Source organism: Colletotrichum tamarilloi (assembly GCF_030869305.1).
Source record: "Colletotrichum tamarilloi strain Tom-12 chromosome Unknown Scaffold_105.1, whole genome shotgun sequence".
Lineage (NCBI taxonomy): Eukaryota > Fungi > Ascomycota > Sordariomycetes > Glomerellales > Glomerellaceae > Colletotrichum > Colletotrichum tamarilloi.
In genome coordinates this window covers 98,362-111,119 of record NW_026849488.1, presented here as the reverse complement: position 1 = coordinate 111,119, position 12,758 = coordinate 98,362, and the positions used below count along the sequence as shown (strand labels likewise).

Sequence of the window (12,758 nt, the reverse complement as noted above, 5' to 3'; positions counted from 1 at the left end):
CAGGGATATCCATCGGGCTCAAATCGAAGCGGGTGAAAAGGAGGTTATCACGGCTGAATCCAGCGACTCTGAATGCCCTAGTGAGGCTGGCAGCTGTATTGTAGTGGGTGTGGTTGAGGATCAATAGTTAATAGTAATGAGGAGGTTGGGTTGTGATCCCATCGTTTTTGTGGTGCCAGAAACAGGGGGGTGCCAGGAAGTGGGTATGTTGACTTATAGCCCGCAATGGTCTTCCAACATATGCAAAGAACAAGAAATAAAGCCCGATACAAGGTATAAACACGATGATGATGAGACAGGATACCTTCCACATAATCCATTCCTGTCGCGAGGCAAGGTCATAGTTCCATGCCGAAAGATGGATACCTCCGTAGATTATAGAGAAAGCACCGATTCTTAGCAAATTGTACCCAGTGATCTCCTCACCGATAGCGGAGAGAAGGAAGCGAAAAACCTCTGTGGTTGACCCCAGTCCTTCATCGGGGTCACCCTCTGCGGGATGGCTGAAACTATCTTGGAATGTCGGAAGAGTCTCGCGCATGTTGCCCCTTAACACAAAACATTGACTGTAAGTCTTGTCCCAGAATGGGTCAACATCAGGAGCTGCCAAGGAATTCTGTCGTTTCGATTCCAGGTGTAAGGGGCTATTTCAGTCCTCGTTATTTCTGAAGCATTGAGAAGAATGCTTCTCTCCTCTGCGAGTCAACTCTTTTCACGCCCGAAGACAAAACCTGCTTGGAGGTAGCCTACTCCACAGGGCAGAGCCTGGCCTTCACTAACGCGAACGCCATCCGTTGTCGGAGTGATCCATTGAACAGGTAGCTGTTCATCATGGTGGTTGGTGGCGATGTTACATCGACTACTTCGAGGGTCTTGTTTCCCAAAGCTCCTCTTAGCCACTATGCTCGGAACTATGGCCCGGTCATCTCGTCGGTCAGGATAGAAATTGCGGTCTCGTTTTGCAAGTGGCAGAACTGGCACTGAATCATGAAAGAAAAGGCATTCTTGACCTTCTCGCTTTCCACTGTGATAGATTGCGTCTACTCGATACCTAAGGGCTTCTATTAGCTCCAGATTAGTAATCTACATGACTTTGTAAATCTCTTTGAGATCCGAAAGCAAGGCGGCAATAAGCACTTACGTAAAACCAGAATCCATAGAGTAACAGAGCGAAAATCACGTGTACCATAACATGAATTCCGAGCAACGCTATCGGCAACCTAAGTCTCTTCTTTACAATGCACTGTATCGCCATCCATATTACTTAGGTTGACACTAGGAACTTCTGTAAAAGGGTGGCTTTACTTCGATCTTCCAGACTAGCTATATCAACTTCGATGAAGTCACCAAGTTTTGCCAGTTCAAGGATGCCTCTTGCTGATAGCGTCAAATTCTGTGGCCAATCATAGTCATTGTCTCGTACAACTCCAGTTCCTGGCTCTATGTCGGCAATTAGAGCTTCGAAGCCTTCCATTACCGCGAAGAAGCAGGCCTTCAGGTCGTATGGCTTCTGAGAACAGGCGCCAAACTATTTATTAGCTTGAATCTCTTATCTTCTTCCGGGTTCGGTTGAGGATTGCGGTGCTCACTTTGGGAGTGCTGCTGTTGTTACAGACATTCTCTGACAGCAAGAGGTTGAGTTTCCGTTTAAGCAAGAATTCTTCGATGAATTGCCTGGAGGCAAGCAAGAGGATGAATTCTGGTGCGAATAAGGTTATAGCAACCCATTGCAGTTTGTTCCATGTCGAAGAGTGCTTGATATTCAAATGAAGCACCGTAAGAACGCAAATGGTCAGGGTGATAAAACAACCCCACAGAATGTCGGTGGTCCCTCGAACAGATGAGCCAGGCACGAGCGTGTATGGTGTTCAACGCTTTTTGGTCATTCTCATTCGCCTCGATTTGGCTCTGGATTTTGGCACTGGTCTGCGTCTGTAAGCACCGCGCGAAGCCAATAACGACCAGAAGTGCAACCAAGTGAGACCTCAAAGCAGCCATGGCAAGAGAAAAGTGGAGAATCAATGATGCCCGGAAATTTGTTGATGCTCGCTTTTCGACTAGGTTGCAGCCTTTTTAAATCCATTCTCGTCTTCCTGTCGCAGCCTGATCACCCTGGCTACGTTGCAAGTGTGAGCGGATGATGCATGCTGCGGCATGTCTCCTTCACTGCAAGGCTCTGAGTGGAGGTTTCTGAGTGGAGGTTTCTGAGTGGAGGTTTCTTTTCATTACCGTACAGCCAACCTAATTGCTTATCTTACCGAGCTGCCTTTCATGTTGATCGGAATTGAGTCGGCGGCTGATCACTGCTGACAACTTGCAGGAGCCAGGAATCCAATCGGCCAGTTGTTGTTTCCGAATCAAGCCACCGTGCTCAGGGAGGTGGGGGCCCGAACCTCGAGTTGTCATTGGCGCGTCTTGGATGCGTTGTTATAACTGCCATAAATATACATAATTGTCGTTTGTGCATTCGAAAACCTTTGAACAATTGCTGTGCCTATAATGTTACCTTCTGTGCAAGAGAAACCAAAGTCGACTTACATGAAAATATTCGCCGAGTCATGTTGCGATATTAAGCAGATAATGCGACGATAGGATGGCCATGTTCGAACGAGATCAACTTGAAGATTGAACTAGTGAAAATATATTACAGATGTTTGAAAAAGCCAACTTCGAAAAACCGTGTGTACATTTTTCTACCTTAGTAGAATGCCCATGTAATAGACTTGGCACTAGCCTCAACTTGGTTGTCTCGTTCACTCTTTGAAGCTGGCGTCTAGGGATTTTCTCGGTGATAGGGACATTGCGCATGGTTGCTCCACATTCCTCTTCAAGACGTTGAACGTCACTCCATTAGAATCCGTCTCCCACTGGCGGTACGTCTTTAAGCTTGCGTGTACAGAGCAAAGCAGAGACCGGGGAAACCTGCCCATAATTGACCACCAGGCGAGGTCGTCTCTAAGCTCTACATCATTCAATTAAGAATACCTCACAAGCTGTTGCATGCATTTCGAGCTGAGTGGACGGAAAGCTTCCGGTTAAGCCTTGGGTTAAGGAAGGATTTTCTTGTTTCCCCCCATGGATCCTTGGCGAACTTACCCCTCTGTGCTCACTGCTCAACCCACACCGGGAAATCTTTCGCGTCCAAGATTGTGGCCCCGGCCGTTGAAACTTTACTGCCCAGCACAGAGATGGATCCTTCGAACTCGATCTGCTGAGTACTGTAGTGAGACCACCAACTTTTGCTATTTGATCTTACTCCAACATCGCTCAGCCGTTCTGAATTGACCAAGATGCGAATGTAGGAACATAGGACATGTAGCATCTTAACCAATCAAGACTCTTTTGCGGTTCCCTGCAGCCTCCGTAACAAAGTTTTGGTACGCGAAGTCATCAGCTATCAAATCTTCATGGTCAATGCACTATGGGTCCAGAAGTTTCCCGCGGAAGTACCGGCAGGCATGGGGGAAACATTCAATAGGGGAATGATTGACGCATTGGCGAAAGGCCCAATGACGAGCCGGGTAAACAAATAGGCTTCGGCAATAATTAGCAGTGCAATTAGCTTGACTCATACGAAAATTAACAGCATATAAAGCGTCAGCGACGCCGGTAGCGGGGTTGAAGGGGAAAATAGGGCTTGATGCGTCTACCAGATCCCGAATTGTTCCCATTCGTGATCTATCGTACTCCTCAAGATGCGTCGTCACCTTACGATCTGGCCATTGGCCCTTTGCGGCTTGGCGACTGTCGCAAGTTGCGAAGACCGACGATACTCGACCTGGATGCTGGACAGCATCAAGGCGCGCAAGCAGGGCATCATCTCGTCTGGTGAATCAAGCAGTTTCCTGGAAACGGGCATTCTATCCATCGCCATGGAGGCTGCACTGAAGCAATACCCGGAGCTTAAGGACCAATATGTCCCTTACTTGGAGGAAGTTCTAAACGAGGGCACTCCCAATTTGGTCAACGCAACTTACGTCGCAACCCGACCTCTGGACCGCTTCTCGGTTGCAAACGCCATCAACGCTATTTCCAAGTCGGGAATCGCGACGATTTCGGACACAGCATCAGCAGCATCGAAAGCCATCAAGGAATCTCTGTCGCTTCAAATCCGCAATCCTGTTGGAGGCTTCTGGTACTACGTCTACCCTCAATGGAGTTACCTGGATGGCATGTTCTCTGTACTTCCATTCATGGCTGCGCAACCCCAGCCTAACTACACCGACATCAGCTTGCAGGTTTCGCTGCTCTACGAGCACTGCTTCCAGAAGAACACCTCCTTGGTCGCCCACGGGTACGATTACTCAAAGACTTCCGTCTGGGCAAACAAAGAGACGGGCGCGAGCCCGTATGTATGGGGCCGCGCCGTAGGCTGGTTCGTAGCAGGTTTGGTTCAGACGTGGGAAGCTCTCGATTGTCCCGCTGGCAAGCACGAGGCCAAGGCTGTGTGCAAGCAACTGCAACACATGACGACGCAATTGGCTACGTCTCTCATCCGCTACGCCGACCCCGAGACCGGCGTCTGGTGGCAATTAACAACGTTCCCGGGACGCAGCGGCAACTATCTGGAGAGCTCTAGCACGGCCTTATTTATGTTCTCTATGCTCAAGGGCGAGAGGCTTGGACTTCTGTCGAACTCGAAGGTAGACTTCAAGAAGGCAGCTTTGAAAGCTTACGACTATACCACCCGAAACTTTGTTGTCGATACTGGTAACGGTACGATCGGGTACAACAAGACAGTCGCTGTGTGCAGTCTCAACTCTACGGCGTCATACGAATACTATACTCACCAACCGCTTTTGCCGAACAGTCTTCTCGGAGAGTCAACTTTTATCTTGGCCTCTCTTGAGGTAGAAAGGAAGTAGTGAATGAAGGCCCTAGTTATTGCAGCACTGCTAGATAATATGATCATTTTCTGCACCTTTTAATCTCTTAAGGAAGTCATTCTGCAGGATCGTCGAGCATGCGTGATTTCCAATCTCTTTAGACTGGATTCGAGTTTTTTCGGAGCCTACTCGTTGGTTTCACGACAGATTAGCCGATATGTTCACATTGTAATCAGATCCCTAGACATGTAGAATTCCGGCGACCTGCAGATTAAGACATGGGATAACAATCCATCTGCTTGGCTTACGGAGACCGTTTTGAGGATAGTGCCTAGCGTACATGCAAGTATCGACTCAAGCTATCCCACGTCAGCATGGGCAAACACACTCTGATTGATAGTAGTGTAGCCTGCTAGTCAGAATTCAACAGCGGTACGCGAAAAGTCAAGTACATGTAGCTACAAAGCTCCTGCAATCGTCTTGCCCACGCTGCAACGCTCATGTACCTATATGTCCGAAATCCGATATGCCTCGTCGAGTCGCTGGTGAGACTGATGACTTGAACCGACGAGGTTGTCTCCAGCCACTCGTATTCTCGAGAGTATGGCAACCTCCGCACCTAACTCGGTGGTCGTAGGAAGGGAATCAAATTCAACACGCCTAACTCCGACGTGTTCAGCAAAAGCCCATGGCTCTTATCTTCAATACTACATTTTCCACGTTGATCTCTTTCATTGCTGGCACCAAGAAGTACAGGCCCCGCGCATAAGTTGCGCAAATTAAGCGATCAAACTAAGGTAAGATCGAGACACTTGATAGGATTCCCGAACCCCCGGGTTTCGGCTCATCCATTGTACCTGCCCTGTACAGATGGATTGAAGTTCATCCGCATCTATGGGAATCAGACGCATACAAATAGTCCAGCCACCTTTCTCGACAATCACATTTATGAAGGCCTCATCAAGCCATTACTGCTACCTTCTGCCGATTAATTTTGCACTTCAAAAGCCTCTCAATGACAATTTCCAGGATAGCCTGCCTGTGGCTTCTCGCGGTCGTTCTAGTCTATGTGAACGCCCTGCGAGTGGAAAAGAGTCAAGAGTTTCCGCTGGGATCTGAGATCGAAAACCTCGCCGTCAGGCCGTCGGGTTCCATTCTGGCAGTCGTTTACACATTCCCACGCGTCTACGAAGTGGCTCCTGTCGCGAATGCCGAGCCAAAGCTTGTGCACACTTTCGAGAATACCAATGGCGTTTCCAGTATTGCCAAATCACCAAACTCGGATGAATACTTCCTCATTACCGGCAACTTCTCTTTCCAGACTTTGAGTCCAACCCCTGGCTCGTACGCGATCCACAAATTGTCATTTGACAAGTGCGACAAGTCGGTCGTCAAGCAACTGGCATCGCTGGATGCTATTTCTCAGCCCAATGGGATGATTGCGGTTCCTGGAACGCCCTACGTTCTGATCGCAGATACGCGCGAGGGATTCATCTACCGTTTCGACACCCAAACCTTTCAATTGGGCGTCTACTACGATGATCCCTTACTAAAGCCTGGTACTACAAGCGGCGTGGTATTCGGCGTCAACGGCATCAAGCTCTCAAGAGGATACCTCTATTTCAGCAACACCAACCAACAGTTGGTCGCCCGTGTGAAAGCTTCAGGGAACGAAGATGTCCTCCATGGAACCCCGGAAATCGTGGCAACCCAGACCCCAATTGACGATTTGATTGTCAATAAATACAATGGCGACATCTATCTCGCCGAACTTAGCGGAAACGCTCTTGGCTTTGTGCCACGTGGGGCAAACACCACCGTCCCGGAGACTCTTCTCGGCGGCATTAACAGCACAGCTATTTTGGCGCCTACATCAGTCGTTTGGGCAAAAGGTGCGGAAGGCCGAACACTCATCGTCTCGGAGACTGGCGGTTTTGAGCAATTTGTGACACACAATTACACAGGTGGTGGCAGGATCAACATAATTCACTTGGAGTAATACCCTCAAGTGCCGTAGCTCAAGATGATTTGAGGAAATCGCAACCTCTTTAAGACTATGATTTGCGAATTGTTGCAAGGACCTGGACAGTCTGGGATTCTTAATGCTTTGGGTTCATGCGACGTGTGCGTCAATACTAATTTCTTTACTTTCTCCAAGTTTTCACAAGTAGCATCCTACTAGTATGATGAATTTGATCAATACGCAATATGTTTGTTCGCACTCATAAGCATGAATACTAAAGTTATCGATTGTGGGGGTCCCGCGATTTCTCTTAGATTGGTGCCAAGCATCGAGTTGTGCCCTTCTCATTGACCATCCTCGCCTGCATCCCTCGAATGCCGGTGGGAGAGTTCAGGGAGAACAAAGAAAACTGTAGATGATGCTGCCAAGAAACATGTGATGCTCATTCTGCTGGTCCGAGGCATCCATACGAATAGACCACATTGCCAACTTTTTTCTGGCTCATTGTCTTGTGAGGCACAATACCACTTACTTTCCACGCAACTGTTTTGGCAACTGACTTAAGATACAGCAACCCCATTCACCATCGCAAGTGATGCGGCCCACATCATTGACAGTTTCCGTGTACGACTCCAAAGTGTGCGACGGACTCTCGGACGTTGAAACGTCGTCCACAGAGTGTTTAAAGACTGGTGATACACAGTCGCAAAGATGAATCTTTCAGAAAACTTACAGTTCAGCCCATACAAATTGACCGACTTCTTGGCAATCCTATTGAAGTTGAGTGTTGATTCATATCCAAGAGTGAGAAAGTGGCTGTTCAAGAAGCGCCGGTGGGATGAAGCCTTGGTGCAGCATCCGGCTGTTGTATCATTGGTGTGCATCAGTCAAAGCTTCAGTTCGTCTCTTGTTCCCCCTTGAGATCGAAAGTGCCAAGAGCATCCTTTCTCAAACCTTATCCGCAACCCTTGCCAAGAATTCAATCTACTCGCCGGCAAACGGCTTATTCCAACTCTACACGTGGGCTAGCGCGAATTTCCTTTTCCAAGGTAAAATCGATTTAACCACCAGCCATTTAGATTAATAGGTGGAATTTGCGCAGCACATTCAGGGATATCCCAACCCCGCACGGAAAACGATGCGGTACCCAGCTCGGTGATGTACAAGGGTTGCATTTCCGACCATGGCTTCGGAGGAGCTTTTAAAGACACTGAATCGCCGGCGGTATGGTAGTTGCTAGCATCGGTCTGTATCGGTCTTTATCGCTAACTGACTTATCCGCAATGTTGGGGTTCGACAAGTTCTCTGCCGCCTGGCTCATGGCCATTATGTCCGTCAAGCCAGTGACATCGACCCTCCTATACGCCGCTTCGCACGCCGGAACCGTCACCACTCTCGATCTTCAGACTTCGGAATCTGGAACGACTTTGAAGGCCATTGCCACGAACACTGATTGCGCGGCGAACCCCTCTTGGCTCACTCTCGATCAGTCAAAGTCCCTGCTCTACTGCGCCGATCGAGGACTTACAAACCCCAACGGCACGCTCGTCTCTTTCCAAAAGTCTGAGAATGGGACACTCGAGTTGCTTGGAAAGCTCCCTACTATCAAGGGGGCTGTGAGCTCCGTCGTCTATGGCAAGAATGGTGGAGGCATTGCCTTGGCTTCTTAGTAAGTCCCACTCACTGGCCCCGGACAAATTTCCACTTTCGTCACCGAAGAAGCTTGGTTTGGGGGGAATTTGCAGAAATCGCTACGCAAGTCCACGCGGAACTCCGCTGAAAAAATTGACAGTCCGGCGTCGTCCTTTGAAGTCTTTTCCGTGGAGGACCCGACCGACATCAAAAGACTTCAGTCTTGGACGTACACGCTGAGCCAGCCAGGACCGAAGCCGGCACAGAATGCCCCGCATCCCCACGAGGCCATCCTTGACCCCACGGGGCAGTACGTGCTAGTGCCGGATTTGGGAGCGGATTTGGTTCGGGTTTTTGCAATCAACCAGGAGTCCTACCAACTGACGCCGGTTACCCCGCTGAACGTTGCAGTTGGCAGTGGTCCCAGACACGCCAGATTCCTCGTCACCAAGGAAAAGACTTACTTCTTTGTTCTAGCCGAGCTTGGGAACATTGTCACCACGTACGAAGTTCACTATGGTCGCAACAAGACCTTGAGCTTTACAGAAGTCTTCAGCGTCGGTACCCACGGCCCCGATAACACGGTACCTGTTGGGGCTGCCGCAGCTGAGATCCACATCTCGGTAAGTACTTTAGTCAAGCTGATTCCTTGACGAGGAAGATTCGCCACGAGACGTGTTATGTTGCTAACATTTCGTCAGCCTGACTCCGAGTATCTCATTGTCTCTTCACGAAACGTTAGCATCTTCAGCATTCCCAACTTTGACACCACCAACAGCACCGAGATCAAGAGCGACGCCCTTGTTACTTTCAAGATCGATCACAAGACCGGTCACCTGGGTTTCACGCAGATCTTCCCGTCAGGCGGCATGATTCCCCGCCAGTTCTCGATCAATAAAGCTGGCACTCAAGTTGCTGTGGGTTTGCAGCAGGACGGACGGGCGGTCATTATTGATCGCGAAGTGAGCACCGGTCTTCTGAAGGGGTTCGCCACGAACATTTCTATTGCGGGCGAAGTTGTTTGCGTTATCTTTGATGAGTGATCTTGCAAGCTACTCGGCCAATAGAACCATCATATCGAGAACTCACAGTCACGGAGAGCGACAAGCCCCTAGAGTGGTCACTTTCCCTCTATCTGCATCCTTTCTTTTTCCTGTTTCCAATGTCCTGCATCAAACTTCCAGACCCAAACCTCCTGCTTCTCGTCATAACTTGCTTTCTGCCAGCCCTCGAACTTGGCAAGACCTGCCGCTCGCATGAGAGCTCGCCATGGTTCATTGCCATCGCCCGTCTCTGAAAACTTGACATCCAAGCTCGTTTTTGGCGTACTCGATGAGGACGCTGATCAACTCCAGGCCATAGCCCTTGCGCCAGTGTTTGTGATCGATTATGATGCCGATGTCCGTCATGTACGCCTTGCTTCCCTGTAGTGTTGTTTGGTCAAGGAACTCGGGCGGATCGACAGATTCAGAAGTGTTGTACCCTCCATATCCAATCAATTCATCTGTACCACGCGGTTCAACGACCAAGAATGCATTTTTGCCATCCGCTGACATTTTGGCAAATTTTTGTATCCGAGCCGGAAGCTTCTCGAAAGTAAGACCTTCTTCAGGTTCCCCAAATGGGAAATTTTCTGGGACTGTCATGATGGCGTGAAAAGATTCAATGTCGAATTTTTGTGGCAGTCCTAACTACGAGTCGCGGCGACAACCGACAAAAATGAGACGAGGCCATCGCGGCGGATAGACGGTGATTCTATGATGGTCTGCGTTTGAAGTTACAACTTTGCTAATGAAGTTACGGGCCATCAGCTATACAATAAGGTCTGCGCAGAAGACCTCGACTTAAATAAGAAATATTTCTACACATGTTGACTTTTTCCAGTCATCATGTTTGCGTCTGAGGATCCGCTACGCCGCGTCTCATGTGGGTTCTAATCGGCCGAAGGATGAGAGTTTGTTGACCTTCCCGATATGGATACAGCTCTTGACGCGCCCAGGACCAACAACTGGACGGGCAGTCAGTCACACTTGATGTGAGTCACTGATGAACGACAGGAAGACATTCCGAATCAGATTAATTCTGACTTTCAGCCTGTCTTTCTCGGCAATCAACAATTGATAGTTAAGCAATTGTCGGGAATTTTCACCTTTTTGTCGTTGGGATGTAGCACTCAAGGTACCTATGTCAAGTGACTGTATTGTCAAGCATCTCAGTTCAGCATGGCCTTTTTCAAGTCGGCACCAGTAGTGAAGCGTCTCATAGTATGAGTGCAATTAGATGCTTGAAGTGCGAACCGTTCTCTGGGTGTTGATGTGGCGGGACTTGGCGAAACCCGGACGTCGGAGACGGAATCCGGGCCAAGGGTGCTCGTCAACAGCAGCCCCAAACTCCGCATCTCTTCCCAATCAACTCCAAGTCCGGGGAAACGGCAAGCTTATATGCTGGGGATGTAGCTTAAACAGCTCATCAAAAGTGCTTGATTGCAACCTCGGCGTTTCGTCCCAGCTTCAGCACAGTGGTTGCCCCCGATGACCCCCTGCAAATGGTTCTCGGATGGACGCACGACCGATGCAACCCGCAAAGCCAAGCGCGCACGATCGACAGGCAACATCAGTACCCGGAAACACGGAAAGGGGAAGTGAGACAGAGCCTCGTGGCTATGTCGTCAGCCGCTGTCAATATTCTGCGCTTTCCCTTCGCCTTTTCATGATCTTTCCTCTTTGAGGCTGTCCGGGAGTGAATGGACAACGAAAGCAGCGGGCAGCTGTGCGAGTCAGCGAAAGGTGGTTCTGCCCGTTCTTAATGAATTGGTGGGGTTCCTCGGACTGCTTGACCACTTATGAATGGATGCTATTCGGCATTCAAAGTACCTTGCACGTTGCGAGTCGTGATGGTGGGACTCGCTCGAGGAGGATCGCCCTGTCAGAGATTGGATGATCAATATCCTACCCTTCCCGTGCTCCTAGCTCATAAAGATGGTTGGGAAGCTCCTTTCTCTGCCGTCTCTCTTTCATCTGGCGTTCGGTATTCACGCAAGCCAAAAATACCCCTAAGCTACACGATGTCGTCATGGATTAAGTCACATCAGTACGCGCGAGTTGACCAAGCCATTGATAATGGCGAGAGTGTCCAACATAGAGAATCGCGGCTGAGGGAGTACTGGCAGAAGGTCAGAGTCCACCTTTTTTACGCGATACTCCTCGTCTTAGTGGCGGGGCTCAGCAGACATACTGCGCCTAGCAAAGCTACGCCAGATTATTACGGCGTTGAGCCTGTTAAGTCTGAGATGCGATGTAAGAGACCACCCGGCGTCCACATGCACGTTCCTTTCTCACAACTCTAATCCCGCACAGTATCAACCATAAGCAGAACTTTTGAGTTAGATCTCAATTATGCTATGCCACCATCCGCACAAGTCGATGAAGCTTGGGCCTCGCTTCTTCCTAAGGAGGGTGGCTTCTTTCAACACTCCAAGCTTGCGCCGCAAAAAAGCTGCATAGCGGTGTTCCACCAACTTCACTGTCTCGACATGATCCGTCAAGCACTATATGAGGCGCGGCCTGGCATCATGGAGCAAGTCAACAATGGGTCGCACCCTGCAGATCCCAAGGCAGACCATAACGCAGGCCACGACATTTCTCCCGATCACAATCACGTCAAAGATATGTATCATATAGGACACTGTTTGGACCTTGTCCGCCAGTCCATTCTTTGCAGACCTGACCTGACTGTGGAGGTTGGCGACCCTGCGGTGGGCGGTGTAACGGGGTTCGGTACTGAACATCAGTGCGTGAACTGGCAGGAATTGATGGACTGGATGAAGGACCACGAATGAGGCATGGGATGCATAAACGACGACATGCGCTAGCCATGATCAACTAAGACAGATACAAATGTAATATGAGCCTTTATCGTGAGCTCTGCTCGGTCCAGCGGAGAGCAAGCGAGCGTGCAATCCCCAAACCGAGAATCGCGCTACGACGTGGAACAAACAGAGACGGGATAAATGGAATTGCGAAATAATAGATGTTGGCAAAATAATCTACCGCCATACAGCAAGAAGACATGAACTCTTCTACGAAGCTCATCATAAACAATAAAAACTGCGAGAAGGATGCAGAAGGTTGCCCAATTTGGTAATCAAATTTTGGAAGAAAAGCCAGCAAAATGAGACTATTACCGATGCACATGACAACGTTCAGGCTGGAAATAAACTTGCTCTCTAAGGCAAGAATGGCAGCGGTGATTAACATGCTCACTTATCGAAATCAAATCACCAAAGCACATTCCTGATTGAGCCATAGCGCTGCTCAGCAAGCTTTACAGCGACATGA

At 49.3% G+C, this 12,758-nt stretch overlaps 7 protein-coding genes across 7 annotated transcripts; 4 read left to right on the top strand and 3 right to left on the bottom strand.

Moving 5' to 3' along the window:
- Nucleotides 1–213: 213 nt before the first annotated feature.
- CTAM01_13819 (uncharacterized protein) lies at nt 214–342 on the bottom strand (the record flags this gene model as incomplete). Its single annotated transcript, XM_060529821.1, has 1 exon — nt 214–342. The coding sequence occupies one exon, from the start codon at nt 340–342 to the stop codon at nt 214–216; it is 129 nt and encodes a 42-aa protein (XP_060375646.1).
- A 1,305-nt stretch (nt 343–1,647) lies between these two features.
- Nucleotides 1,648–1,998, bottom strand: CTAM01_13818 (uncharacterized protein; the record flags this gene model as incomplete). Its single annotated transcript, XM_060529820.1, has 1 exon — nt 1,648–1,998. One exon carries the CDS (start codon nt 1,996–1,998, stop codon nt 1,648–1,650), a length of 351 nt encoding a protein of 116 aa, XP_060375645.1.
- A 1,784-nt stretch (nt 1,999–3,782) lies between these two features.
- CTAM01_13817 (glycosyl hydrolase family 88) lies at nt 3,783–4,865 on the top strand (the record flags this gene model as incomplete). Its single annotated transcript, XM_060529819.1, has 1 exon — nt 3,783–4,865. The coding sequence occupies one exon, from the start codon at nt 3,783–3,785 to the stop codon at nt 4,863–4,865; it is 1,083 nt and encodes a 360-aa protein (XP_060375644.1).
- A 976-nt stretch (nt 4,866–5,841) lies between these two features.
- CTAM01_13816 (uncharacterized protein) lies at nt 5,842–6,825 on the top strand (the record flags this gene model as incomplete). Its single annotated transcript, XM_060529818.1, has 1 exon — nt 5,842–6,825. The coding sequence occupies one exon, from the start codon at nt 5,842–5,844 to the stop codon at nt 6,823–6,825; it is 984 nt and encodes a 327-aa protein (XP_060375643.1).
- A 1,247-nt stretch (nt 6,826–8,072) lies between these two features.
- CTAM01_13815 (YkgB protein) lies at nt 8,073–9,464 on the top strand (the record flags this gene model as incomplete). The annotated part of the gene is made up of 3 exons (XM_060529817.1): nt 8,073–8,458; nt 8,582–9,044; nt 9,123–9,464. The coding sequence occupies 3 exons, from the start codon at nt 8,073–8,075 to the stop codon at nt 9,462–9,464; spliced, it is 1,191 nt and encodes a 396-aa protein (XP_060375642.1).
- Nucleotides 9,465–9,695: 231 nt separating this feature from the next.
- CTAM01_13814 (acetyltransferase) lies at nt 9,696–10,067 on the bottom strand (the record flags this gene model as incomplete). The annotated part of the gene is made up of 1 exon (XM_060529816.1): nt 9,696–10,067. The coding sequence occupies one exon, from the start codon at nt 10,065–10,067 to the stop codon at nt 9,696–9,698; it is 372 nt and encodes a 123-aa protein (XP_060375641.1).
- A 1,418-nt stretch (nt 10,068–11,485) lies between these two features.
- Nucleotides 11,486–12,259, top strand: CTAM01_13813 (uncharacterized protein; the record flags this gene model as incomplete). Its single annotated transcript, XM_060529815.1, has 2 exons — nt 11,486–11,717; nt 11,778–12,259. The coding sequence occupies 2 exons, from the start codon at nt 11,486–11,488 to the stop codon at nt 12,257–12,259; spliced, it is 714 nt and encodes a 237-aa protein (XP_060375640.1).
- Between the last annotated feature and the right edge of the window lie 499 nt (nt 12,260–12,758).